The 26,334-nt window shown below is 53.3% G+C and overlaps 2 protein-coding genes across 2 annotated transcripts in view; one reads left to right on the top strand and one right to left on the bottom strand.

The window, feature by feature from the left end:
• The window catches only part of ZFPL1 (zinc finger protein like 1), a 51,514-nt gene extending 29,424 nt beyond the window's left edge, over positions 1 to 22,090 (bottom strand). Inside the window, exons 1-7 of the mRNA XM_075326784.1 lie at positions 21,884 to 22,090; positions 19,255 to 19,370; positions 17,894 to 18,005; positions 17,147 to 17,340; positions 15,871 to 15,946; positions 15,609 to 15,779; positions 14,678 to 14,801 (exon numbers count right to left, since the gene is read on the bottom strand). Coding sequence (XP_075182899.1) covers positions 14,678 to 14,801; positions 15,609 to 15,779; positions 15,871 to 15,946; positions 17,147 to 17,340; positions 17,894 to 18,005; positions 19,255 to 19,356 — 779 coding nt within the window. The 5' untranslated portion in view covers positions 19,357 to 19,370; positions 21,884 to 22,090. The remainder of the gene's footprint in view (positions 1 to 14,677; positions 14,802 to 15,608; positions 15,780 to 15,870; positions 15,947 to 17,146; positions 17,341 to 17,893; positions 18,006 to 19,254; positions 19,371 to 21,883) is intronic.
• Positions 22,091 to 22,180: 90 nt separating this feature from the next.
• Positions 22,181 to 26,334, top strand: part of CDCA5 (cell division cycle associated 5) — a 34,008-nt gene continuing 29,854 nt past the window's right edge. The window contains exons 1-2 of the mRNA XM_075326299.1: positions 22,181 to 22,487; positions 24,517 to 24,584. Of these exons, the coding sequence (XP_075182414.1) occupies positions 22,427 to 22,487; positions 24,517 to 24,584 (129 nt within the window). The 5' untranslated portion in view covers positions 22,181 to 22,426. The remainder of the gene's footprint in view (positions 22,488 to 24,516; positions 24,585 to 26,334) is intronic.

Below are 26,334 nucleotides of genomic sequence, written 5' to 3'. Positions count from 1 at the left end.
GCCAGCGCGGGGGATTTCTGAGTGACCCCCCCGGTGGTTTGTGACAGGGGGCAGGAAGGATTTTCCCTTCGACAAAGAAGTGGGAAGAAGCCACCACTGAAGAGAGGTTTTGGCTGCCAGTGAAAGCGAGACGTTCCTTGAAGACCCGTGGGGCTGTCGCCAGGCCGAAAGGCAGTGCCACGAACTGAAGGTGTTCGTCCCCGATGGCGAAACGCAGGAAGCGTTGATGCTCTGGTGCAATCGGCACATGGAGATAAGCATCCCTGATGTCGATTGATGCTAGGAAGTCTCCTTGGGACATCGAGGCGATGACAGAGCGGAGAGATTCCATCCGGAACCGTCTGGTTCTCACGTGTCTGTTGAGCAGTTTGAGGTCCAGAACGGGACGGAATGATCCGTCCTCTTTTCTCCTTCAACACAAAGCATAAAACTGAGGAGCCCGTGATGCACGGGAGGGTGTATAGGCAGAGGGGAGGGGTTACACTTTTTAAAGTGTAATACTTTGTGTGGCCTCCGGAGGCAGAAGCTATACACCCAATTGTCTGGGTCTCCCAATGCAGCGACAAAGAAAACAAAAAAGATAAAACAAAAAACAACCCGATCACAAACAAAAAAAAGAAGGGAATTTTGTTTACTTACCGTAAATTCCTTTTCTTCTAGCTCCAATTGGGAGACCCAGACAATTGGGTGTATAGCTACTGCCTCCGGAGGCCACACAAAGCACTACACTTAAAAGTGTAAGGCCCCTCCCCTTCTGCCTATACACCCCCCGTGGGATCACGGGCTCCTCAGTTTTAGTGCAAAAGCAAGAAGGAGGAAAGCCAATAACTGGTTTAAAAACAAATTCAATCCGAAGGAACATCGGAGAACTGAAACCAATCAACATGAACAACATGTGTACCCGAAAAAAACAAAAATCCCTAAGAAAACAGGGGCGGGCGCTGGGTCTCCCAATTGGAGCTAGAAGAAAAGGAATTTACGGTAAGTAAACAAAATTCCCTTCTTCTTTGTCGCTCCATTGGGAGACCCAGACAATTGGGACGTCCAAAAGCAGTCCCTGGGTGGGTAAAATAACCCTCGTGACAGGACCGTAAAACAGCCCTTTCCTACAGGTGGGCAACCGCCGCCTGAAGGACTTGTCTACCTAGGCTGGCGTCCGCCGAAGCGTAGGTATGCACCTGATAATGCTTGGTAAAAGTGTGCAGACTCGACCAGGTAGCCGCCTGGCACACCTGCTGAGCCGTAGCCTGGTGCCGTAATGCCCAGGACGCACCCACGGCTCTGGTAGAATGGGCCTTCAGCCCTGAGGGAACCGGAAGCCCCGCGGAACGGTAGGCTTCAAAAATTGGTTCCTTGATCCACCGAGCCAAGGTGGATTTGGAAGCTTGCGACCCTTTACGCTGACCAGCGACAAGGACAAAGAGTGCATCCGATCGGCGCAGGGGCGCCGTGCGGGAAATGTAGATTCTGAGTGCTCTCACTAGATCCAACAAATGCAAATCCTTTTCACATTGATGAACTGGATGAGGACACAAAGAAGGTAAGGAGATATCCTGATTGAGATGAAAGGGGGATACCACCTTAGGGAGAAACTCCGGAATCGGGCGCAGGACCACCTTGTCCTGGTGAATCACCAGGAAGGGAGATTTGCATGACAGCGCTGCTAGCTCGGACACTCTCCGAAGAGAGAGGTGACCGCTACAAGAAAAGTCACTTTCTGTGAAAGGCGAGAAAGGGAAACATCCCTCATAGGCTCGAAAGGCGGCTTCTGGAGAGCAATTAGAACCCTGTTCAGATCCCAGGGCTCTAACGGCCGCTTGTAAGGAGGGACGATATGACAAACCCCTTGCAGGAACGTGCGTACCTGAGGAAGTCGTGCTAGGCGCTTCTGAAAAAATACAGATAGCGCTGAGACCTGTCCTTTAAGGGAGCCTAGCGACAAACCTTTTTCCAAACCGGATTGTAAGAAGGAAAGAAAAGTAGGCAATGCAAATGGCCAGGGAGGAAATCCCTGAGCAGAACACCAAGATAAGAATATCTTCCACGTCCTGTGGTAGATCTTGGCGGAGGTTGGTTTTCTAGCCTGTCTCATGGTGGCAATAACCTCTTGAGATAACCCTGAATACGCTAGGATCCAGGACTCAATGGCCACACAGTCAGGTTCAGGGCCGCAGAATTCCGATGGAAAAACGGCCCTTGAGACAGCAAGTCTGGTCGGTCTGGTAGCGCCCACGGTTGGCCTACCGTGAGGTGCCACAGATCCGGGTACCACGACCTCCTCGGCCAGTCTGGAGCTACGAGGATGGCGCGGCGGCAGTCGGACCTGATCTTGCGCAGCACTCTGGGCAACAGTGCCAGAGGAGGGAACACATAAGGTAGCCGGAACTGCGACCAATCTTGAACTAAGGCGTCCGCCGCCAGAGCTCGGTGATCGTGAGACCGCGCCATGAAAGCTGGGACCTTGTTGTTGTGCCGGGACGCCATTAGGTCGACGTCCGGCATCCCCCAGCGGCGACAGATCTCCTGAAACACGTCCGGGTGAAGAGACCATTCCCCTGCGTCCATACCCTGGCGACTGAGAAAATCTGCTTCCCAGTTGTCCACGCCTGGGATGTGAACTGCGGATATGGTGGATGCCGTGTCTTCCACCCACGTCAGAATCCGCCGGACTTCCTGGAAGGCTTGCCGACTGCGTGTTCCACCTTGGTGGTTGATGTATGCCACCGCTGTGGAGTTGTCCGACTGAATTCGGATCTGCTTGCCTTCCAGCCACTGCTGGAAGGCTTGTAGGGCAAGATACACTGCTCTGATTTCCAGAACATTGATCTGAAGGGTGGACTCTTGCTGAGTCCACGTACCCTGAGCCCTGTGGTGGAGAAAAACCGCTCCCCACCCTGACAGACTCGCGTCCGTCGTGACCACCGCCCAGGATGGGGGTAGGAAGGACTTTCCCTTTGACAAAGAGGTGGGAAGAAGCCACCACTGAAGAGATTCCTTGGCCGCCTGAGAAAGGGAGACGTTCCTGTCGAGGGACGTCGACTTCCCGTCCCATTGGCGGAGAATGTCCCATTGTAGTGGACGCAGATGAAACTGCGCGAAAGGGACTGCCTCCATTGCTGCTACCATCTTCCCCAGGAAGTGCATGAGGCGTCTCAAGGGGTGTAACTGGTCTTGAAGAAGAGATCGCACCCCTGTCTGTAGTGAACGCTGTTTGTCCAGCGGAAGCTTCACTGCCGCTGAGAGAGTATGAAATTCCATGCCAAGATACGTTAGCGATTGGGTCGGGGTCAGATTTGACTTGGAAAAGTTGATGATCCACCCGAAACTCTGGAGAGTCTCCAGCGCAACGTTCAGGCTGTGTTGGCATGCCTCTTGAGAGGGTGCCTTGACAAGTAGATCGTCTAAGTAAGGGATCACAGAGTGTCCCTGAGAGTGCAGGACTGCTACTACTGCTGCCATGACCTTGGTGAAGGCCCGTGGGGCTGTCGCCAGACCGAAAGGCAGAGCTACGAACTGAAGGCGTTCGTCTCCTATCACGAAGCGTAGAAAACGCTGATGCTCTGGAGCAATCGGCACGTGGAGATAAGCATCCTTGATGTCTATTGATGCTAGGAAATCTCCTTGAGACATTGCGGCGATGACGGAGCGGAGGGATTCCATCCGGAATCGTCTGGTTTTCACGTACTTGTTGAGAAGTTTTAGGTCCAGAACGGGACGGAAAGATCCGTCCTTTTTTGGTACCACAAACAAATTGGAGTAAAAACCGTGACCTTGCTCCTGAAGAGGAACCGGGATCACCACTCCTTCTGCCTTTAGAGTGCACACCGCTTGCAGAAGAGCATCGGCTCGGTCGGGAGGCGGAGACGTTCTGAAGAATCGAGTTGGAGGACGAGAACTGAACTCTATCCTGTACCCGTGGGACAGAATGTCTCTCACCCAACGGTCTTGGACCTGTGGCAGCCAAACGTCGCCAAAGCGGGAGAGCCTGCCACCGACCGAGGATGCGGAGAGAGGAGGCCGAAAGTCATGAGGAAGCCGCCTTGGTAGCGGGTCTTCCGGCTGTCTTTTTTGGGCGTGACTGAGCCCGCCAAGAATCTGAGCTCCTCTGATCCTTTTGAGTCCTTTTGGACGAGGAGAATTGGGACCTGCCCGAGCCTCGAAAGGACCGAAACCCCGACTGTCCCCTCCTCTGTTGGGGTTTGGTTTGTCTGGGCTGAGGTAAGGATGAATCCTTACCCTTGGACTGCTTAATGATTTTATCCAAACGCTCACCAAACAGTCGATCACCAGAAAATGGCAGACTGGTTAAGCACTTTTTGGACGCAGCATCTGCCTTCCATTCCCTTAACCATAAGGCTCTGCGTAGAACCACGGAGTTGGCTGACGCCACTGCCGTACGGCTCGTAGAGTCCAGGACAGCATTAATCGCGTAAGACGCAAATGCAGACATTTGAGAGGTTAAGGATGCCACCTGCGGAACAGATGTACGTGTGACCGTGTCAATCTGTGTAAGACCAGCTGAAATAGCCTGGAGTGCCCATACGGCTGCGAATGCTGGAGCAAACGACGCGCCGATAGCTTCATAGATGGATTTCAACCAGAGCTCCATCTATCTGTCAGTGGCATCTTTAAGTGCAGCCCCATCCTCCACTGCAACTATGGATCTAGCCGCAAGCCTGGATATAGGGGGATCCACCTTGGGACACTGGGTCCAGCCTTTGACCACGTCAGGGGGAAAGGGATAACGTGTATCCTTAATCCGTTTGGAGAAACGCTTATCTGGGTAAGCGTGGTGTTTCTGGACTGCCTCTTTAAAGTCAGAATGGTCCAGAAAAGTACTTAATTTACGCTTGGGATACCTGAAATGGAATTTCTCCTGCTGTGAAGCTGACTCCTCCACTGGAGGAGCTGGGGGAGAAATATCCAACATTTTATTGATGGACGCTATAAGATCATTCACTATGGCGTCACCATCAGGCGTATCCAAATTGAGAGCGGTCTCAGGATCAGAATCCTGATCAGCTACCTCCGCCTCATCACACAGAGAGTCCGCTTGCTGGGACCCTGACCAGTGTGATGAAGTCGAGGGCTGCTCATAGCGAGCTCGCTTAGGCTGTCTGGGACTGTCGTCCGTGTCAGAGCCTTCACCCTGGGATGCATGGGACACCCCCGGAGCGCGGAGCTGTTCCAATTGAGGGGGACCAGGGAGCAATGAGTCAACAGTGCCCCTGGTCTGAGTTACTGGTCTAGACTGCAAAGTTTCTAGAATTTTAGTCATAGTCACAGACAATCTATCAGCAAAGACTGCAAACTCTGTCCCCGTCACCTGGACAGTATTCACAGGTGGTTCTCCCTGGGTCACCTCTAGCAGAGGCCCCGGCCGAGCAGTTGCCACAGGGGCCGAACATTGCACACAATGGGGGTCAGTGGAACCTGCAGGTAGAGTAGCCTCACATGCGGTGCAAGCAGCATAGAAAGCCTGTGCCTTGGCACCCTTGCTTTTTGCGGATGACATGCTGTTGTCTCCTCTGAGCAATATAGGAGGGTATATAGCCAAGAATCACCAGCGACCGTACAGTGCAATGTATAGCATGCAAGCATAAAAATACAAATGTACACTTCGGCACTAAGTGGGGTCAGCACCAGAGGTGCCGCTTACCGCCCGCTCAAACGCGGGTGTGTGGTCGCCAGAATCCCGTGTCTGGGTCTCCCAGAACCTGTCTCCCCTCTCCAGCTCAGACTGCACCACAGGAATGGCTGCCGGAGTTCTGTGAAGAGGGGCGGACCGTGGGCGTGCCGCAGACAAAGTGCGGGAAACTGGTGTCCCACTGTGCCCAGTGTGAGGGCTGGAGTATGTAAATAGACTCCAGCCCTCTGCGCTGACATTCTGTACAGCGTCCCGCCCTTCCCCTGACTGGCAGGCCTGGGGGCGGGAACGAAACGAAACTAGGCCGCAAAAGCCGGGGACTCGATTAATAAGCGCGGCCGTCATACATGCACGGCCAGCGCGGAAGTCCCCGGCGCACCACAAGTCCCAGCCGCGCCGCAGCATCTTTTAAACTAACAGCAGCGGCCGGCGCGGCAGTTCGCAATACATAGACTCACTCAGCAGAGCTGTAGTGAGTAGTGGCACCAGCGCGCGCGCTGTTGTCCCCGGCGCACTAACACACTCAGCAATGCTGCAGTGTGTCTGCGTCTGCACGGGGACACAGAGTACCTTGATGTAGCAGGGCCATGTCCCTGACGATACTCAGCTCCATATCCAGCAGATTTTCCAGGGGCTGTGGATGGAGCACGGTCTCAGTGCCTGGAGACCGGTAAAATCCCACTTCACCCAGAGCCCTAAGGGGGATGGGGAAGGAAGCAGCATGTGGGCTCCAGCCTCCGTACCCGCAATGGGTACCTCAACCTTAACAAACACCGCCGACAAAAGTGGGGTGAGAAGGGAGCATGCTGGGGGCCCTAGTATGGGCCCTCTTTTCTTACATCCGACATAGTCAGCAGCTGCTGCTGACTAAACAGTGGAGCTATGCGTGGATGTCTGACCTCCTTCGCACAAAGCATGAAAACTGAGGAGCCCGTTGTGAGGCAAATCCCGGGATATGAAGATGAATTATGACTCCAGTCATAATCCCTCATCACTCCCTGGCAGTGCCCCCTCCCTTCTTGTTCTCAGTGTTCCACTTACACCTCCATGGCCATGTCCTGTGATATGGAAATGAGGTGGTGTGGGAACAATGGACACAGGATGACTCCCTGCCGTCACCCTGTAACAAGAGTTGTATCTCATTAGCAAGGCTATGGAACTAGCTAGACAGAACGACTCCAGTAAAAAATGGTTCATATCTCGCAAGCCATATTTCCGATAAATACGGCAACCATAAAAATGGTGTCTCCGCATGCGGACGATGCCGGCACACCCTTTTTATGGGAGCAGGACATTGGGAAATGCCCCAGGCGTGATATCAGCCAATGGGGAACTGGCAGACAGGTCATGAGTCCCCTCGTTCTGTAGCTAAATTCATAACTGTCACAATGAGAGCATTGGCGTCCGCCTACGACGCTCCCAGGCCAAGTTATGGCCATATTCCATGTTGTGGATTTTGTCCATAACTCCAGCCAGGGGTGGGGCAGTGCTCCCTCTGAGGTCACTAAGGTAGGAGGGGACCTGGATCTGTCCAGGTTGATAACCCTACTTCGGCCATTTTCCAGTGTTCTTTCGCTGGGGGTCACGTGTAGGAAACATCTGTGGGAGTTCCTGGAAACCTGGTCTACAGCGCCCCCCTGTGGCCAGACGCACAAGGTAACTGATTGAATTTGCATACCTGTTTGTAAACCATGCTTTATCTGTAACTGTACTCTGACATAACTGTATATTCTGTAGATTCCCTATTGTATATATTGTAGTTCTAGTGTGCTTTAGGCTGATTAAATTATATAATTAATCTTGGGCTGTTCTGTTATCTCGATCTTGAATCCCACGTCTGTGTGTTCGGCTAATAGTTACCGTGAAGCGGTTGGTGGCAGCGAGTTGTGCCAAGGATTATTGTGGGGAGGCCAGTGAGATTCGGGAAGATATTATATATTCCGCCCGCGGAGGTCGGGGGAATATATACCCTACTCTCACCGGGGACCCTTCAATAATCGGCATAAGTAGTATAGCGGCCTCCTTGCTTATTGTCGGGCAATTCCATAATTGGCCTGACTATAAGAGGGGCGCTAGAGAGCGCATCACGTGCTCTGTCTGTCGGTCGGGAGGTATAAAGGAGGGGTGACCCCCACTTGTTACCCCCCGATTGTGACGTACTGGTAGCCAGCGCGGGGGATTTCTGAGTGACCCCCCGGTGGTTTGTGACATATTGGTGGCATAGCGGTGGGATCGAGATAATAGTGTGTGTGAGTGTGAGACCCATACTCCCAGACACTAAAGACTGCCTGCAGCAGCTGTGGCTGCTGGGGTCTTCAGACCAGCTCAACACTAGAGTGTCAGAGTGCAGATACTGTAAGGTGTGTGGAGGCATCAGGTGTCAGTTCTGTGTCAGTGACCAAAGTCTGCAAGAATGGCTGATGGCACCAGGAGCAGAGCTATGCAACTGGCCAATGCTAAGGCAGGAGCCGAAGAGAGGGAGGACGGTGCTGTGGACAGTAATGAGGAGGTTGCCCACGAGTCCTCCAGGAGCTCGACGCCAGAAAACAGCTCTGCAGAGGACATTGCACAACCTAGCAATTATGGAGAAGATGAGGAGCAGCTCACCCAAGGGTCCTCAACGAGCCAGATGCCAGCCCTCCGCTCTGCAATGGACAGTGAGGCACCAGGCTCCGCAGCGGGCCGCAGATCACCACGTGCCATTCCACCGAGCCTGGGAGGCTCGGATAGCCTTCTTCAAATGGCTATGGCCCTTCTCCAGGCTGGAGACCAGAAGGGCTACAAGGAACTCCTGGCAGAGCGCAGGGCAGAGCGGCAGGCAGCGCGTGATGCTGAGGCTGCGGAGCGGCAAGCAGCGCGTGAAGAGCGCCAGGCGGAGCGTGAGGCTGCGGAGCGACAGGCAGACCGTGACTACCAGCTGCATCTAGCCAAGCTCCAGCCCTCATCAGCCACACGTGACCTTCAAGACACCAAACTTCCAAAGGTCCGTGTTGAGGACTTCCCAGTGCTGGAGAAGGATGGAGACTTGGACTCTTTCTTGACTGCTTTTGAACGGACTTGCTTGCAGCACCATCTGGACAAGGACCAGTGGGCCAAATACCTGACCCCCCGTTTAAGGGGTAAGGCCCTGGAAATCCTTGGGGACTTGCCTGCTGAGGCAGATCAGGGCTACGACACCATCAAGCGGGCCCTGATCCAACAGTTCAACCTCACTCCGGAGTCCTACCGCAAGAAGTTCCGGACCCTACAGAAGGGACCAAAGGACTCCTGGGCTGACCACCGGCGGGCACTTGCCCGAGCTGCCGACCACTGGACCCAAGGCCTGCAGCTTTCCACCGGACCGGAGATCCTGGACTTGTTCATCACGGAGCAACTCTTGTGGAACTGCCCTGAGGATCTCCGCCAGTTCATCCGAGACCAGAAGCCAAAGGGGTCCACGGCTACAGCTGCCCTTGCCGATGACTACACCAACAACCGGGCCCCTGAGGCCAGGAGAGCGGCCACCAGCAGCACCTGGAGAGGGGGTAAGATGAATTCGGCGACTGCCCCACCTGCCCCTAGACTGCAGGGGGTGTCCCCCTCAACTCCCCTCTCCAGGCCCGTGGCGGAACCAAGACGGTGCCACCAGTGCAACCTACCTGGACACTTCAAGGCCATGTGCCCTCAGCGTCCCAAGGCCCCGGCTCCGTCCCCGTCCCAAGGGCCGCCCAAGGTGTATTGTGTGGGTGGGGGTGGTGGTAGGTCCCTGGACAGCTTCCAACCTGTCACCGTCGGCCGGTCTGTGACCATAGGACTGCGAGACAGCGCCTCGGAGGTGACTCTGGTGCGGCCCGAGATGGTGTCCCCCCAAGACTTGATCCCTGGGAAAACCCTCGCTGTCTCCGGGATTGGAGGCATTGACCCGGCGCTGCCTGTTGCTGACATTTATGTGGACTGGGGCGCAGGGCGAGGGGTGAGGGAGGTGGGGGTAACTGATCGGATCCCCGCAAACGTGCTACTTGGGACAGATTTGGGGCAGATAACCTCCCAGTTTGGGCCCCAACCAAGGGCTGAACCTTCAGCCCGTACTGACATGACTCCTAACAATGTTAATGTGTTATCTATGAATGATGTAAGGGAGGAGGGAGTGAACTCTGATATTTCTGCTTGCATAGACACCATAGACACACACTCAGCTGCAGCTGTGACAGGGGAGGGGGTCAGAGAAAGGTGTGACAATGCCTCTACAAGTAATCAGCCTGTGAGCTGGGATCTGCTGCCCTCTGCAGGGATAAGCAGAGAGCAGGGTGCTGCAGGGGGAGGACCAGTGTGTGGGGTGGGGGCTACCACAGCAAATGTGGGGTCCCCAGAGATTTCACAGCGGGGTTCTGTTGCTGCAGGAGGGGAACAGGCAGGTGAGATTGGGGCCGGTCCAGGAGCGGAAGTGCTCCCAGGTAAGATCTCGGTGCATGGTTCCCCCACAACCGGGGTGTCAGGAAGCCAGGTAGGTCTGCCTGAACCGGCGACTTGGTCAGGAACGGAGGAGGAGCAGGCACGACCCACGGTCGCAGCGGCTGTGGCCGCTGTCACCCGCAGTGGGAGTGCTGGAAGCCAAGGGGCCTCCCGGAGGTCCGATAGCTCTTCCCCTTCTGACCAAGTGGCAGCCGAGTCAGGTGGAGGCCAGGACACAGGTCCCGGGGTACTGACCGAAGATGTGACAGTCTCGTCGATTCTGGCCACATCTAGTCAGGGGTTTCAGGCAGCGTTAGAGGCTGACGACAGCCTGAAAGCTCTTAAGGAGCAGGCGGCACAGCCTCCCTCGGACTCGGACCCGGAGCGAGTGGTCTGGGACCAAGGACGGCTGTACCGGGCCACGGTCCAGCAGGGTTCACCGGAGGCGTGGCCCAGGGACCGACAGTTGGTGGTACCCTATCCGTTCCGGACGGAGTTGTTGCGGATCGCCCATGAGATTCCGATGGCCGGACACCTAGGGATCGCTAAGACCAAGGCCAGGTTAAACCAGCATTTCTACTGGCCAAAAATGGGGGCCGATGTGGCTGCCTACTGCCGTTCGTGTGAAACCTGTCAGAGAGTGGGGAAGGCGGGGCCACGCCCCAAAGCCCCACTGGTATCTCTGCCCATCATCGATGAGCCTTTCAGGAGGGTGGCTGTGGATCTGGTCGGCCCGCTGGCCATCCCCAGCAGCTCCGGGAAACGCTTCATACTGACGGTAGTGGACTATGCCACCCGGTACCCAGAAGCAGTGGCCTTGTCGTCCATTCGGGCTGACAAGGTGGCCACCGCATTGCTGGAGATTTTCTCCCGAGTGGGTTTTCCCCAGGAAATGCTCACTGACCGGGGGACCCAATTCATGTCCCAGCTGATGGAGGCCCTCTGTAAGCAAGTCCAGGTGCGACATCTGGTGGCCAGCCCGTACCATCCACAGACTAATGGCCTGTGCGAGCGGTTCAATGGCACCTTAAAGCAGATGCTTAAGATGTTGGTCGACTCCCATGGGCGTGACTGGGAGCGGTATCTCCCACACCTGTTATTTGCTTACCGGGAGGTTCCACAGGCCTCAACAGGATTCTCACCGTTTGAGCTCCTGTACGGGCGACGTGTGCGGGGCCCCCTGGCTCTGGTGAAAGAGGCTTGGGAAGGGGATTTGGCCACCCCTGGAGTGTCGGTTATCGAGTATGTCATGCGCTTCCGGGACAAAATGCAGGCCTTGACGCAACTGGTACACGACAATATGGCTCAAGCCCAGGCCGATCAGAAGCGTTGGTACGACCAGAACGCTTGTGAGAGGACCTACCAAGTGGGTCAAAAGGTGTGGGTACTGGTCCCCGTACCACAGGACAAGCTTCAGGCAGCCTGGGAAGGCCCATACCTCGTGTACCAGCAGCTCAACCCTGTAACGTACCTGGTCACCCTGGACCCTGCCCGTGGAAGGCGGAAGCCCTTCCATGTGAACATGATGAAGGCACATCATGAGCGGGAGGCATGTGCGCTCCCCGTGTGCAACCTGCCCGAGGAGGGAGAAGCGGAAACCCTCTTGGATATGCTAGCCCAGGTTAGGGCAGGCGGATCCATTGAGGATGTGGAGGTTGGCCACCAGCTCTTGGAAGACCAACGGTCCCAGCTGTGGGCCACCCTCCTCCCCTTCCGGGGGTTGTTTACCAACCAGCCCGGAAGGACTGACTTGGCTGTCCATCACGTGGACACTGGGGATCATCCCCCGATCCGGCGTTCAGCATATCGGGTCTCCCTGGAGGTGCAGCAACACATGCGCCAGGAGATTGACGAGATGCTGAAGCTGGGGGTGATCCAGGCATCCAACAGCGCTTGGGCCTCGCCTGTAGTCCTCGTCCCTAAGAAGGACCGAACCACTCGGTTCTGCGTGGACTACAGGGGGCTCAATGCGGTCACGGTCGCCGATGCGTACCCAATGCCACGCATCGATGACCTGCTCGATCAGTTGGCCGGGGCTCAGTACCTGACCATCATGGATCTGAGCCGGGGATATTGGCAGATCCCCCTGACTCGCAAGGCCAGGGAACGCTCTGCCTTTATTACCCCATTTGGACTATACGAGTCCACGGTGATGCCATTCGGGATGAGGAATGCCCCTGCCACTTTCCAGCGGATGGTCAACACCCTGCTCAAGGGACTTGAAGGGTACGCGGCCGCGTACCTGGATGACATTGCCGTCTTCAGTCCCACCTGGGAGGACCACCTAGAGCATCTAGCACAGGTGCTCAGGCGGATCCACCGGGCAGGTTTGACCATCAAGCCGGGAAAGTGTCAGCTGGCCATGAGCGAGGTCCAGTACCTCGGTCACCGGGTAGGTGGGAGAACACTGAAGCCCGAGCCTGAGAAAGTGGAAGCCATCGCATCCTGGCCCACCCCCAGGACCAAGAAGCAGGTGATGTCCTTCTTGGGGACCGCTGGGTACTATAGGAGGTTTGTTCCATGCTATAGTAGCCTGGCAAAGCCCTTGACGGACCTCACCAAGAAGAAGCTGCCCTCTGCAGTCGATTGGACAATGGACTGCGAGACAGCCTTCCGGGCCCTAAAGGACGCCCTGTCCAGCCCGCCCGTGCTACAGGCAGCCGACTTCACGCGGCCGTTTGTAGTACAGACCGACGCCAGTGACTTCGGCCTCGGTGCGGTGCTCAGCCAGGTGGACTCTGCGAGCCAAGAGCACCCAGTCTTTTACCTGAGCAGGAAGCTGTTACCAAGGGAAGTTGCCTATTCCACGATGGAGAAGGAGTGCCTGGCCATAGTGTGGGCCCTGCAGCGTCTGCAACCCTATCTATACGGGCGCCACTTCATCGTGGAGACGGACCACAATCCCCTCAGCTGGTTGCACACCGTCTCTGGGACGAATGGGCGATTGTTGCGATGGAGCCTTGCGCTCCAGCAATACAACTTCACCATTCGCCACAAAAGGGGCCGTGACCACGGTAACGCAGACGGGCTGTCCCGACAAGGAGAGGTCGCGGACGGGCGCACGGGGGAACACCGGAGTGTGCTGCCCCCTAGCGCCCTCAAAAGGGGGGAGGTGTGAGGCAAATCCCGGGATATGAAGATGAATTATGACTCCAGTCATAATCCCTCATCACTCCCTGGCAGTGCCCCCTCCCTTCTTGTTCTCAGTGTTCCACTTACACCTCCATGGCCATGTCCTGTGATATGGAAATGAGGTGGTGTGGGAACAATGGACACAGGATGACTCCCTGCCGTCACCCTGTAACAAGAGTTGTATCTCATTAGCAAGGCTATGGAACTAGCTAGACAGAACGACTCCAGTAAAAAATGGTTCATATCTCGCAAGCCATATTTCCGATAAATACGGCAACCATAAAAATGGTGTCTCCGCATGCGGACGATGCCGGCACACCCTTTTTATGGGAGCAGGACATTGGGAAATGCCCCAGGCGTGATATCAGCCAATGGGGAACTGGCAGACAGGTCATGAGTCCCCTCGTTCTGTAGCTAAATTCATAACTGTCACAATGAGAGCATTGGCGTCCGCCTACGACGCTCCCAGGCCAAGTTATGGCCATATTCCATGTTGTGGATTTTGTCCATAACTCCAGCCAGGGGTGGGGCAGTGCTCCCTCTGAGGTCACTAAGGTAGGAGGGGACCTGGATCTGTCCAGGTTGATAACCCTACTTCGGCCATTTTCCAGTGTTCTTTCGCTGGGGGTCACGTGTAGGAAACATCTGTGGGACTTCCTGGAAACCTGGTCTACAGCGCCCCCCTGTGGCCAGACGCACAAGGTAACTGATTGAATTTGCATACCTGTTTGTAAACCATGCTTTATCTGTAACTGTACTCTGACATAACTGTATATTCTGTAGATTCCCTATTGTATATATTGTAGTTCTAGTGTGCTTTAGGCTGATTAAATTATATAATTAATCTTGGGCTGTTCTGTTATCTCGATCTTGAATCCCACGTCTGTGTGTTCGGCTAATAGTTACCGTGAAGCGGTTGGTGGCAGCGAGTTGTGCCAAGGATTATTGTGGGGAGGCCAGTGAGATTCGGGAAGATATTATATATTCCGCCCGCGGAGGTCGGGGGAATATATACCCTACTCTCACCGGGGACCCTTCAATAATCGGCATAAGTAGTATAGCGGCCTCCTTGCTTATTGTCGGGCAATTCCATAATTGGCCTGACTATAAGAGGGGCGCTAGAGAGCGCATCACGTGCTCTGTCTGTCGGTCGGGAGGTATAAAGGAGGGGTGACCCCCACTTGTTACCCCCCGATTGTGACGTACTGGTAGCCAGCGCGGGGGATTTCTGAGTGACCCCCCGGTGGTTTGTGACACCCGTGATCCCACGGGGGGTGTATAGGCAGAAGGGGAGGGGCCTTACACTTTTAAGTGTAGTGCTTTGTGTGGCCTCCGGAGGCAGTAGCTATACACCCAATTGTCTGGGTCTCCCAATGGAGCGACAAAGAAAATTATATTATATATATATATATAAAAATAAAAGAAAAAACAACTTTGAAATTAATAATAGCAGACGACGCAGCTTACCGGAGTATCCGTGCTAACCAACTTAGAGTTGGTCTCCTCCTGTATTTATCATCATCAAAGTCGATTACGGTCTCTTGTGAGTCAGCAACATCTCGAGTGTCGTAAATCTTTCTAGGAGTGGAGGCTACAGAAGAAAAAAAAAATAATCAATGTCCTGTGCCTTTCACCATTCACAAGTGGATTACTACAAGCAAAACTAATCACTGGAGTTGAGCAAAAGAACTCCCTACCCTGGTACAACAATAACGTTGGAAGTCCATGGCCACCAGACCCGAGCCTTGAGAACCACCCGTCCCTGGTATAGCAATAATGTTGGTAGTCCATGGCCACCGGACCCGAGGCTTGAGAACCACCCGTCCGTGGTATAGCAATAATGTTGGTAGTCCATGGCCACCGGACCCGAGGCTTGAGAACCACCTGTTAGCATCCCCAGTGCCTCTTGTGATTAGTTGGCCTGGTGTGACGTCAACATTGTGGCTTGACACATGCATGATGTTGTGATGGGCCGACTAAGCAGAAGATACCAGCAGGTTCTACAATTCTGAGGTCCACTAGGCATGGATTACGGACTAGTCCACTTGTCAAGGGTCCTGCGAGTCTTCTTCCTCAACTCTACTCATCAGGTGATAAGTGTAATTATGGAGGCCCAACCAGCGAAACCCCCACAGATCTTAAGGACATTGGATCCCTCCAAGTTGGAATGGAGGTCAGCAGGCGCATTGAATGGCTGATCTCAGAGTATATAGCTTCCGCCTAATTTCCTAACATCTCTGTGATAAGACTCCAATTGTTCCCCATCAAAAAAAAAGTCAGAAGCAACTTTAGGCTTATAACGAACAATGTTAAAACTTCATAGGTAATAACTGGAATCACAACCACAATTTTCTGTCACATGTAGTCCTGACATTATACTGATATTTGCCAGTATTACCTGCATTCATAGTAACACTATCAGCTACTGCATCTCCAATCATCACATTGTGGTCTTTCGACATGCTGCCAGATAATCCGTGCTGAGCTGTGGGGGCAGACGCCGAACTGTAGAGATACCCGGACTGTTGCGCTATTTCCGAGTTTTCCGACATGTGATCGGAGGAGGAGGCTGAAGACGAAGCAAAGAGAGGAGTCACAAACACACAATTCTAAATATACACAAATACATATACACAGTAATAAATGATAAAAACACTCACAATTGACAACTGACCAGTCCCTGTAATCTGTGACGTCATGTTCTGCCATCTCCTCCACCGATGCAGTCTCTTCAATCTAGCCATAAAAAATATATATAGATAACCCATCCATGGACATAAGAATATAATGTGGAAGCTCCAAGAATACAAAGTGAATTAGTAACACTATAGTCATCAAAATATGCTTAAAAGATACATCCGGGACTTTAAAAAAAAAAAAAAATAATAATAAAAAAAATAAATAAATAAAATGTGCCCAAGCACTAACTGGCAGGAAATTGCTACCTGGTAAGAGAAAATGAGTTGGACTCAGCACCAATATGAATGAATAAAAATCTTCATGCTTTATTTGAAAAGTAAAGAAAAGGTCACAAATCATCCAAAATCGCCATGCGACTTGCCGTGCGGCTTGACGCGTTTCGGACACAAAAAGGGGAATTTAAAAACAGTCCTTAATCATAAGCCATGTAGGAAATTGCTACCTACCTGCCCTATTGAAACCAATGATGTTCTTCGCCCACACAGACCGCTCCTGCCGCCGGCGATTCTGCACATTCCGCTGATGTCGCCTGAACAGAGCAGCAGCCTAATCCTCAGCTCTGCAGACGGCGACGAGACAGCCGACGTCCCGTAAATTACCAGATGGTTCCCCCAGTTGGGCAGTGGAGAGCCGGCTGTCAATCAGTGTGATGTCGGCTGTCCCGCCCCGCATACACAGCAGAGCAGAAAGCAAGTCTCCGCTTTGTTGATGAAGCCACTGTAATCCCTGGCAGGAGTGGTCTGTGACTGCTCTGTGCCGCGAAAAATGGTGCTGGACACAAAAGGCCCAGTTCTGGCACAGAAAGCCCCGCTACTGGGGTAAAAAAAACCCTTTAATCCTCCCAGCAGCGTTTGGCTTAAATCATACAGGAAGCGCTGCGGGTTCAGTCACTGCTCTTTGTATAGAGAGCGGCGACTGTAATCGTGCCTTAGGCGCTGACTGACAGATGGTCAGCATTGGAACCTGCTGTCAGTCAGTGCTGGGGGGCGGTTACAGCCGCCGCTCTATACAGAGCTGTGACTGAACTACCATTGGCACCTCCCCTATGACTGAAGCCCGAATGCTGCCAGGAGGACTAAAGTTTTTGTCCTCCCGGCAGTGGGAATCTCAGTGCTGGCGCTTTGCATGTTCAATATGTTATTAACCACAAATTTGCAGGCTAATAGCATTTTTTCAAGTGACAGACTCCATTTAATGTCAAAGACTCATCCCCGTTAGTTCTTACTAGTGACTTACCAGAGGGAGGCCCAATCCAGCCCGTGCCCAGTTAACTGTAGACAGCTTCTCCCGCAGGGTGGAGGCCACTGGGCTGACAAGATTTCCAGGGGGAAAGATGGGCCCTTGACAGCTTGGACATTGGTACCCAGCTGGGGCAGTGTTTGGTGGAAGCTGTGAGGCCAAATCATTCAGACAGGACCAGTGGAATAAGTCTGGGGTAACACATTAAAATAGAGGGCATTAGAAAACTGCAGAAAAGAGGGTCATATTTGTAATATGGCTAAAGTTGTCATCTGGGAAAATAAAAAGTCGTTTGGATCTCTTGCAACTAGAAATGATTAATTATCGGACTCCCATCTCTTGATCCGGTCACCTCCATTCTGGAGTTCATTCAGAAAGAGTCCCCCCTCGCTCTGCATTGGCACTTTATGAAGGGGGCTGGCTGTCAAAATCTGATAAAGCCATGCTCTGTCACAGCTAATGCAAAGACAGAGGGGAAGACTCGCTGAGCCATGAATGATCGAGTGTTCAGACACATCTGTAGTATTATTGGCGTGAAGCTGGCCGGATCCAACATCACAGCAGCACTTACAAGCTCTAACTTGTAAGCGCTGTGTTCCTTGCCTAGGCAGCTGGCCACCCCTGAGATACGCAGTGGTGGCTGGTAACCTAGGCAGACACCAGTTAACAATAAAATGAAAAAACCCTGTATAGAGATGATGTTTTCTTTATATCTGGAGTTATTAAAGAATATAAAATTCGTACCATAACACACAAGGCGAGCGGTCTCTTTAGCAGACAACAGGGTGTTACACAGGCGGCAGTTCGGATTGTAATCGCTGTCCTGAAGCCACTGCAGGTACGACTGAACAATGCACTGGAAGAGAAAGCACAATTATATGTCTTTATAGGCCTAGACCAAGCTCAGATATTTATGGCACGGTCAGAGCAAGAGCAAACGTCGGGGGCTTTGTGCAAAAAGCTCATAACTAATAATGAGCGGGCACTACCATGCTCAGGTGCTAAGTACTCGTTACGATATGTGAGCACTACCATGGTCGGGTGCTCAGTACTTGTAATGATGAACGGGCACTACCATGCTCAGATGCTCGTAATGATGAGTGAGCACTACTATGCTCAGTACTCGTAATGATGAGCGGGCACTACTATGCTCGGGTGCTCGGTACTCAAAATGATGAGCGGGCACTGCCATGCTCGGGTGCTCAGTACTTGTAATGATGAGCGGGCACTACTATGTTCAGGTACTTGTAATGATGAGCGAGCACTACTATGCTCATATGCTCAGGTGCTCGGTACTCGTAATGATGAGCGGGCACTGCCATGCTCGGGTGCTCAGTACTCGTAACCATGAGCGGGCACTACCATGCTTGGGTGCTCAGTACTTGTAACCATGAGCGGGCACTACCATGCTTGGGTGCTCAGTACTCGTAACCATGAGCGGGCACTACCATGCTCAGATGCTCGTAATGATGAGTGAGCACCACCATGTTCAGGTACTCGTAATGATGAGCGAGCACTACTATGCTCAGTACTAGTCATGATGAGCGAGCACTACCATGCTTGGGTGCTCAGTACTTGTAATGATAAGTGAGCACTACCATGTTCGGGTGGCTCAGTTCTCATAACTAGTGATGAGCGAGCACTACCATGCTCAGGACTCATAATGATGAGCGGGCACTACCATGCTCGGGGGCTCAGGTCTTGTAACTAGCAGTCGGTCGCTTGGATGGGCAAACCTGAGTACCGAGAATAATGGAAGTCAATGTGGAATTCTTCTAGAAAAATGCTCAAGTTCCCCATTGACTTCCATTATACTCGGGTGCTTGAGTTGCGCTCATCCGAGTATCTGGCTGCTGGTTACGAGATCAGAGCATGGTAGTGCCCACTCATCACTACTCATAATGTGAATAGAAAAAGCCTGCCGTGTGAGGCCACAATCCCAGCCTCCTTCTTTAGACCGATGAGGGTCCCACCAATGGTCCTGCATCTATCAGACATATTCTGTGGATTTACCATGTACCGAAAATAAGATCCTCCTACACGAGGCGGCAGGAGATTACGGATCATATCAACCACAGACTCAGCACGATGGCTACCAGCCTCACCTTTGGATGATTGGCCACCAGACAATGTTCACAGACATTTACGCGGTGCTCAAAGCAGAAGAGATTTGTCACTTTCCTCTTGGGACATTTGCAGAGACCCATGATGGCAGAGACACCTGTTAGAGAGATTGGACAGACAAAAAAAAATGATCAGAGGGGTATCAAAAAATTATTTAAAGGGATTGTCCACTGTTTATTAGATTTGTGATTCTCCGTGGATTTTCCACCTAAAACTTTCTGCCTAATTTGAACTGTCCCCAAGACTGTGCTAGATCCTCTTCACATTTACCTTCTTCATTGCATTGTTCTGCTCAGAAAACCAAAAAGGATACCAGGGTCATCTCCTGACACACAAACGAGACTTGTTTAACCCCAGAAGCAATCGGTCAGCAGGTTTTTGCTATGTAGTATCAGGGCAGCATGAGCCTCAGATCCCAGAGATGTATCACTTAATTTACTGGGTGCAGCAGTTGTGATAAAATCACAGTTTTCTCTGCTGCAGATCTAGCAGAGGTCAGAATACTAAGCTGTGTATAACCCCGCCCACACCACTGATTGGCAGCACAATGTATATTAATTGAGAGCTGCTAATCAGTGGTGGAGTGTGGTTGGACTAGGAGTCTGCAGGCAGCTTGTCCTCTAGTGATAATCTCCTGATAATAAAACACTGATTGCATTGAAACTGCAAAACACAGCTCATTAAGTGACACCTACCCAGAATCAGGGCCTCCTCCCCTACATCTTCCTGCTCTCACACTACATAGCAAAATCCTGCTGACAGATTACCCAGACTTGGCATTAACATTTGCAGTCACTGTATGTGATTGCAGACTTGTGAATCTTCTGGTCACGTTTGATACACATACATCTGTCCACACTCCAACTAGACGTGTGCGGCCTCGCTCTATTCACTTGTATTGAGCGGGATCAAGCCCCTCTAGTGGGATTGTTGTTGGGAGCATGCATATCGCACACTTGTGGTCATGTGATCGCCCGCTCTCAGCGCCGGAGAATCTGCAGTCACATAGAGTGGTTGCAAATTTTTGTGCCAAAACTGGACAAGCCCTTTATTGACTATAATATGGGCAGTCAGGTTTACATAATGGATTTAGTCCTCCTATCAGACAAAGTGCACCAGTGAAAAATGTCACATTAAAGCATAACTTTAACCCCTTCCCGACTAAGGACGTACCTGTACCATGTCCTTGGCCGTGTCTGTCCCGTTACCGTAGCCACGCACGTCTGTTGATCAGATCCGCAGACATGTGAGGCTAACAGGCGCGGGTGGATTGGAGATCCAACCATGCATTTTAGACTCTTAGATTGCGCTGTCAAACTCTGACAGCGCAATCTAAAGCGCTCTGGCGGAGATCGCACCGTCCCCACCGCCATCGGCGGCCCTGTGACGTGATCACAAGATGCTAATGGGTCACTATGTCAGCGTGGCGTCAGATGATGACCCCTGTCGCTGCCATGACATGTTTCCTGAGCGCTGGCACTCACAGTAACACAGCATTTCTCCTGATCAGAGCGATGCTAAAGCATCAGTAAAAATTGATAAAATTAGAACCAAACTCAGAGGACACTCAGGACTAAATCACTGATGACACTAGTATTGATTTTCTCGTATCTGGGAAAAACAGGTCTGAATGAGGTCTTACAATGAGTACTGCAGCAAGATACAGATTAATTATATTACCAGTCTGTCAACTAGGGCGACTACAGAGGTGATTGAACAATGCCTGGACACACCTATAAACACAGGAGCAGCGCCTATGTTATAGAAGGATGCTTAACATAAGCTGAGGAGGCGGAAAAATATTCAGGAATCAGGGGCGGTGATAAAGCAGCATGTCCCCCCTTGTACAGTCTCGCCACTCCGGCTTATCTTTGTTACCTAAACTACCCTACAGTGATAACATTTTCTGACTGACCGCTGCAGACAATCACTGCTGTTAGCAGCAGTCAAGGTAACATGCTGGGCACATCACCGCTAAGGACAGTGATTGTCTGCAGCGGTCCATGTGGGTCTGTAATAGAGAGCAGCGGAGGGAGATACCAGATGAGTAGAAGTTACTTTATTATTTTAGAACATGTCTTGGCCCACCGCCTTCAAGGAATTTTCCATTTGTAACATAATCAGGTGGGAAAAAATAGAAATATAAAAAAACTGATGAAAACGTTTCAATTAAAACAGATTTTGGGTCAATTTGCATCCGTACTTCTTTTTTCTGGTACGACAGATGGGGGCATCTCTCCCCATGACTAAATTTATTAGGGCCAGAATGCCCCTTTAAGTGCTCAATAATAAACAGACTGCCCCTCTAAGTGGGCCCATATGCATCATCTGATGGGTCGAACACTTATTTTTCTTAATAGCCAAATTGCAAATGTAATAGTCACATGCAGTTGCAGACACATTAGGTAGCTTAAAACAGCTGATAACAGAGAACAAAGGCAGAATATATAGACAGTATGACTGGTTTATCATCTGCGACACCCCACACTGATGGACAAGGGCACATACACCCCTGTGCCATCAAAGTCTATGGAAGGCTGATAACAGAGAACAATAGATGTCATGGACAGAGAGTGTGGAGCTCTGATCACACAGGATTTGGAGCCATACCTTACACTGCCAGGGTGAATCACGCCCCACTTCCGGGTTGTCCTTCTCCCCGGGATTACTGCGTCTTCTCCTGTCCTCTCCCCATTACCCTCCTCACACGGAGACTCTCGCCCTTTACTCTCTGCCTGTTTTTTCCTCTTTCCTCCTCCACCAGGTCCTGACTTCTCTTCTCTGCCACGTCTCTTCCGGGTGACAGTGACAGCCTCAGTGTCAGGGCGCAGCTCACTGCTCGTCACTTCCTCCACACGCAATATGGCGGCGGATGGCATGTCGTGACGTCACTTCCGGTTCCGGGAGCAGAACGGGCGCGCGGGACGTTTGAACTCGATTTCCCCCCGATCTTGTCTGCGGGGGCAGATTTGTGACGTGTGCGGTGGTCGCAGGAGTCATCTGTATGTAGAGGCGATCGCTGCGTTATAGGAGGGTGCAACACGGAATCCAGAGAGGAAGAGGCGTCTGGGGAGAGGTGCGCGCGGAATGTGATCCGGGCCGTGCAGGAGCGAGAGACCCCCCATCGTGTCCGCGAGGAGGAGAGCCGCAGCCATGGCAGATCGGAAGAAGAGGAGCGGCGGCAGCCGGGGGCCGGTCACCTGGGGGAAGGACAGTGAGTACCTGTGTAATGTCAGCCAACGGCGGGGCCAGGGGGCTAAAGTGGGGGGCTAGTGGAGGTGGGCCACGGGGGCTAAAGTGGGGGGCTAGTGGAGGTGGGCCACAGGGGCCAAAATGGAGGGCTAGTGCAGATGGACCGCGGGGGCTAAAGTGGGGGGCTAGAGGAGGTGGGCCACGGGGGCTAAAGTGGGGGGCCAGTGGATGTGGGTCATTGGGCTAACTTGGGTGCTAGTGGAGGTGAGCCGCAGGGGCTAAAGAGGTGGGCCTCGGGGGGCTAAAGTGGGGGGCTAGTGGAGGTGGGCCAAAGTGGGGGGCTAGTGGAGGTGGGCCAAAGTGGGGGGCTAGTGGAGGTGGGCCAAAGTGGGGGGCTAGTGGAGGTGGGCCAAAGTGGGGGGCTAGTGGAGGTGGGCCAAAGTGGGGGGCTAGTGGAGGTGGGCCAAAGTGGGGGCTAAAGTGGGGGCCAGTGGAGGTGGGCTGCGGGGGCTAAAGTGGGGGGGGCTAGTGGAGGTGGGCCGCGGGGGCTAGTGGAGGTGGGCCGCGGGGGCTAATGTGGGGGGCTAGTGGAGGTGGGCTAAAGTGGGGGGCCAGTGGAGGTGGGCCGCGGGGGCTAAAGTGGGGGGGGGCTAGTGGAGGTAGGCCGCGGGGGGCTAGTGGAGGTGGGCCGCGGGGGGCTAGTGGAGGTGGGCCGCGGGGGGCTAGTGGAGGTGGGCCGCGGGGGCTAAAGTGGGGGGGGGGCTAGTGGAGGTGGGCCGCGAGGGCTAGTGGAGGTGGGCCGCGGGGGCTAATGTGGGGAGCTAGTGGAGGTGGGCCAAGGGGGCTAAAGGGGGGGGGGGGGGCTAGTGGAGGTGGGCCGTGGGGGGTGGGCTAGTGGAGGTGGGCCGCGGGGGCTAAAGTGGGGGGTGGGCTAGTGGAGGTGGGCCGCGGGGGCTAAAGTGGGGGTGGGCTAGTGGAGGTGGGCCGCGGGGGCTAAAGTGGGGGGGGGGGCTAGTGGAGGTGGGCCGCGGGGGCTAAAGTGGGGTGGGGCTAGTGGAGGTGGGCCGCGGGGGCTAAAGTGGGGGGGGGGGCTAGTGGAGGTGGGCCGCGGGGGCTAAAGTGGGGGGGGGGGCTAGTGGAGGTGGGCCGCGGGGGCTAAAGTGGGGGGGGGGGCTAGTGGAGGTGGGCCGCGGGGGCTAAAGTGGGGGGGGGCTAGTGGAGGTGGGCCGCGGGGGCTAAAGTGGGGGGGGGGCTAGTGGAGGTGGGCCGCGGGGGCTAAAGTGGGGGGGGGGCTAGTGGAGGTGGGCCGCGGGGGCTAAAGTGGGGGGGGGGCTAGTGGAGGTGGGCCGCGGGGGCTAAAGTGGGGGGGGGGGGCTAGTGGAGGTGGGCCACGAGCATGGTAGTCACTACTTGGTTTGATGATAAACTGCATACACCCTGTGCTAAGGCTATGTGTGCACGTTGCGTTCTGCGTGACAAATCTTCCGCAGTGTTTGGTCACTGCATGTGCGTTTCAAAACGCTGCCGAAAAGCTGCATTTTGGAAGTATTTTGAGTGCAGAATTCATGTGTTCTGGATGTTTGCTCTCCCATAGAGAGGGAAAAGCATCCAAAACGCCACAAAAGTGACATGTTGCTTTTTAGAACGCAGCGATTGAGCCACAAATTTCAGCATGCTAATCGCTGTCTTCTAAAACGCAACGTGCGCATGGAATTTGCACAAGTTACATAGACTTTGCTGGGGGCGCAGAACACGCGTTTACGCTACAGTGCAAAGCGCTGCATAAACGCCTACAAAATGCACACGTGCGCACATGGCCTAAAGGTGTGTTACCCTCCAGTCTCTGCTTTTGGTGTAAATTGCAGCTTTGCTTTCCTCTGATTAACCCTTTTATGTACTGTCACCATCCTCATAGTAATCATCAGGCCTGTATATAATGGCCTGTTCTGTCCCCACATCTTGGGTAATAAGAAAACTATTCCTCACCCCATGCTGAATATTGGGACGGTAGAAGGTACCTTCTGATGTTTACTGTTCCTTTCCCCCTGCAGGTATCACTCCTCCTGCCAGAAGATCCCAGAGAAATTCTGCATCTCTGAGCAAATCTGCCGGCAGCCCGGTAAGTTTAAGGCAAAGTCATGTTACTTATGTGTGGTATGAGATACACTGGCAGATCATTGAGTTTTTTTAAAGGGGTTGTCCAGGTTTGGGGCCTCTATGTGAATGCAGACTTGTGAATAAGCACAGTGTACACTGTCAGGATTCTCCGGGATTGGGAGCAGGTGGTCATGTGACCACAAGTATGAGATTTGCATGCATGCGGTCACACGCCAACTAGACGTGCCCGGATTCGCTCACTTCCCAACGCTGACGACTTGAGCCCTAAGTCTGGACAACTCCCTTTAAAGGGTTAACCCTGTCCCCACTCACTTCCACTGTGAAAGGTGAGTGCAGCAGGTGATATCACAACTTAACCTTTAACCTGCCATGTTGACTATAGTCAGAGCTGATGGTATAAAGGAGCACAAGCTGCAGATTGTCAATAGATAAAGAGCTTGAGACACTCCACGTGCTTCAGTGGGAAAAACAAACAGATATCACACGGGAGACAATCTATTTTATACGGAGGTATATATGTAGCCCAACTTGTGTTTTTCTTCACTAAATCTCCATGCCTAGTCCAGTGGGCGGTCCTACTGTGATTGACAGCTGTCTATGCGCTGTCATGAAGGGAAGGATGTCATTCACACTTAGACAAGACAGCGAGAATAAGATCATAACTAATATATTCTATACATCCCGCAGCCATGACACCATTGTGAGCAGAGTCTATAATACACACCTACAAATAAGTCACCCCGAAGATCGCAAATGGAAAATACATGTTATAGTATATGTAAATAAAAAAAAAACAACAAAATAGATAATTACCGTATTTTCCAGATTATAAGACACTTTTTTTTTCTCCTTAAAATATGGGTGCATATTGTAATCCGGATATGGCATACTGGAGCAGGGTCACATGAGGCAGGGTCGGCGATACTGAGGGCTCGGAGGAGGGGGTGTCACTGCAGTCGCCGACCTGTGCTGTGACCCTTCTGAGCCGCGACACCCCCTCCTCAGTCCGCAGCATCGCTGACGTTCCATGCTGTGACCCTTCTGAGCCGCGACACCCCCTCCTCAGTCCGCAGCATCGCCGACCCTCCGTGCTGTGACCCTTCTGAGCCGTGACACCCCCTCCTCAGCCCGCAGCATCGCCGACCTTCCGTGCTGTGACCCTTCTGAGCCGCGACATCCCCTCCTCAGCCCACAGCATCGCCAACCTTCCGTGCTGTGACCCTTCTGAGCCGCGACATTCCCTCCTCAGCCCGCAGCATCGCCGACCTTCCGTGCTGTTACCTTTCTGAGCCGCGACACCCCCTCCTCAGCCCGCAGCATCGCCGACCCTCCGTGCCGTGACCCATCTGAGTTGCGACACCCCCTCCTCAGCCCGCAGCATCACCGACCTTCCGTGCTGTGACCCTTCTGAGCCGCGACACCCCCTCCTCAGCCCACAGCATTGCCGACCTTCTGTGCTGTGACCCTTCTGAGCCGTGACATCCCTTCCTCAGTCCGCAGCATCGCCGGCCCTCCGTGCTGTGACCCTTCTGAGCCGCAACACCCCCTCCTCAGCCCACAGCATTGCCGACCTTCTGTGCTGTGACCCTTCTGAGCCGCGACATCCCTTCCTCAGTCCGCAGCATCGCCGGCCCTCCGTGCTGCGACACCCCCTCCTCAGCATCGCCGACCCTCTGTGCTGTGACCCTTCTGAGCCGCGACACCCCCTCCTCAGCCCGCAGCATCGCCGACCTTCTGTGCTGTGACCCTTC

Source organism: Anomaloglossus baeobatrachus, chromosome 10 (assembly GCF_048569485.1).
Source record: "Anomaloglossus baeobatrachus isolate aAnoBae1 chromosome 10, aAnoBae1.hap1, whole genome shotgun sequence".
Lineage (NCBI taxonomy): Eukaryota > Metazoa > Chordata > Amphibia > Anura > Aromobatidae > Anomaloglossus > Anomaloglossus baeobatrachus.
The sequence above is the reverse complement of the archived record's forward strand: the minus strand, read 5'-3'. Positions and strand labels throughout refer to the sequence as shown.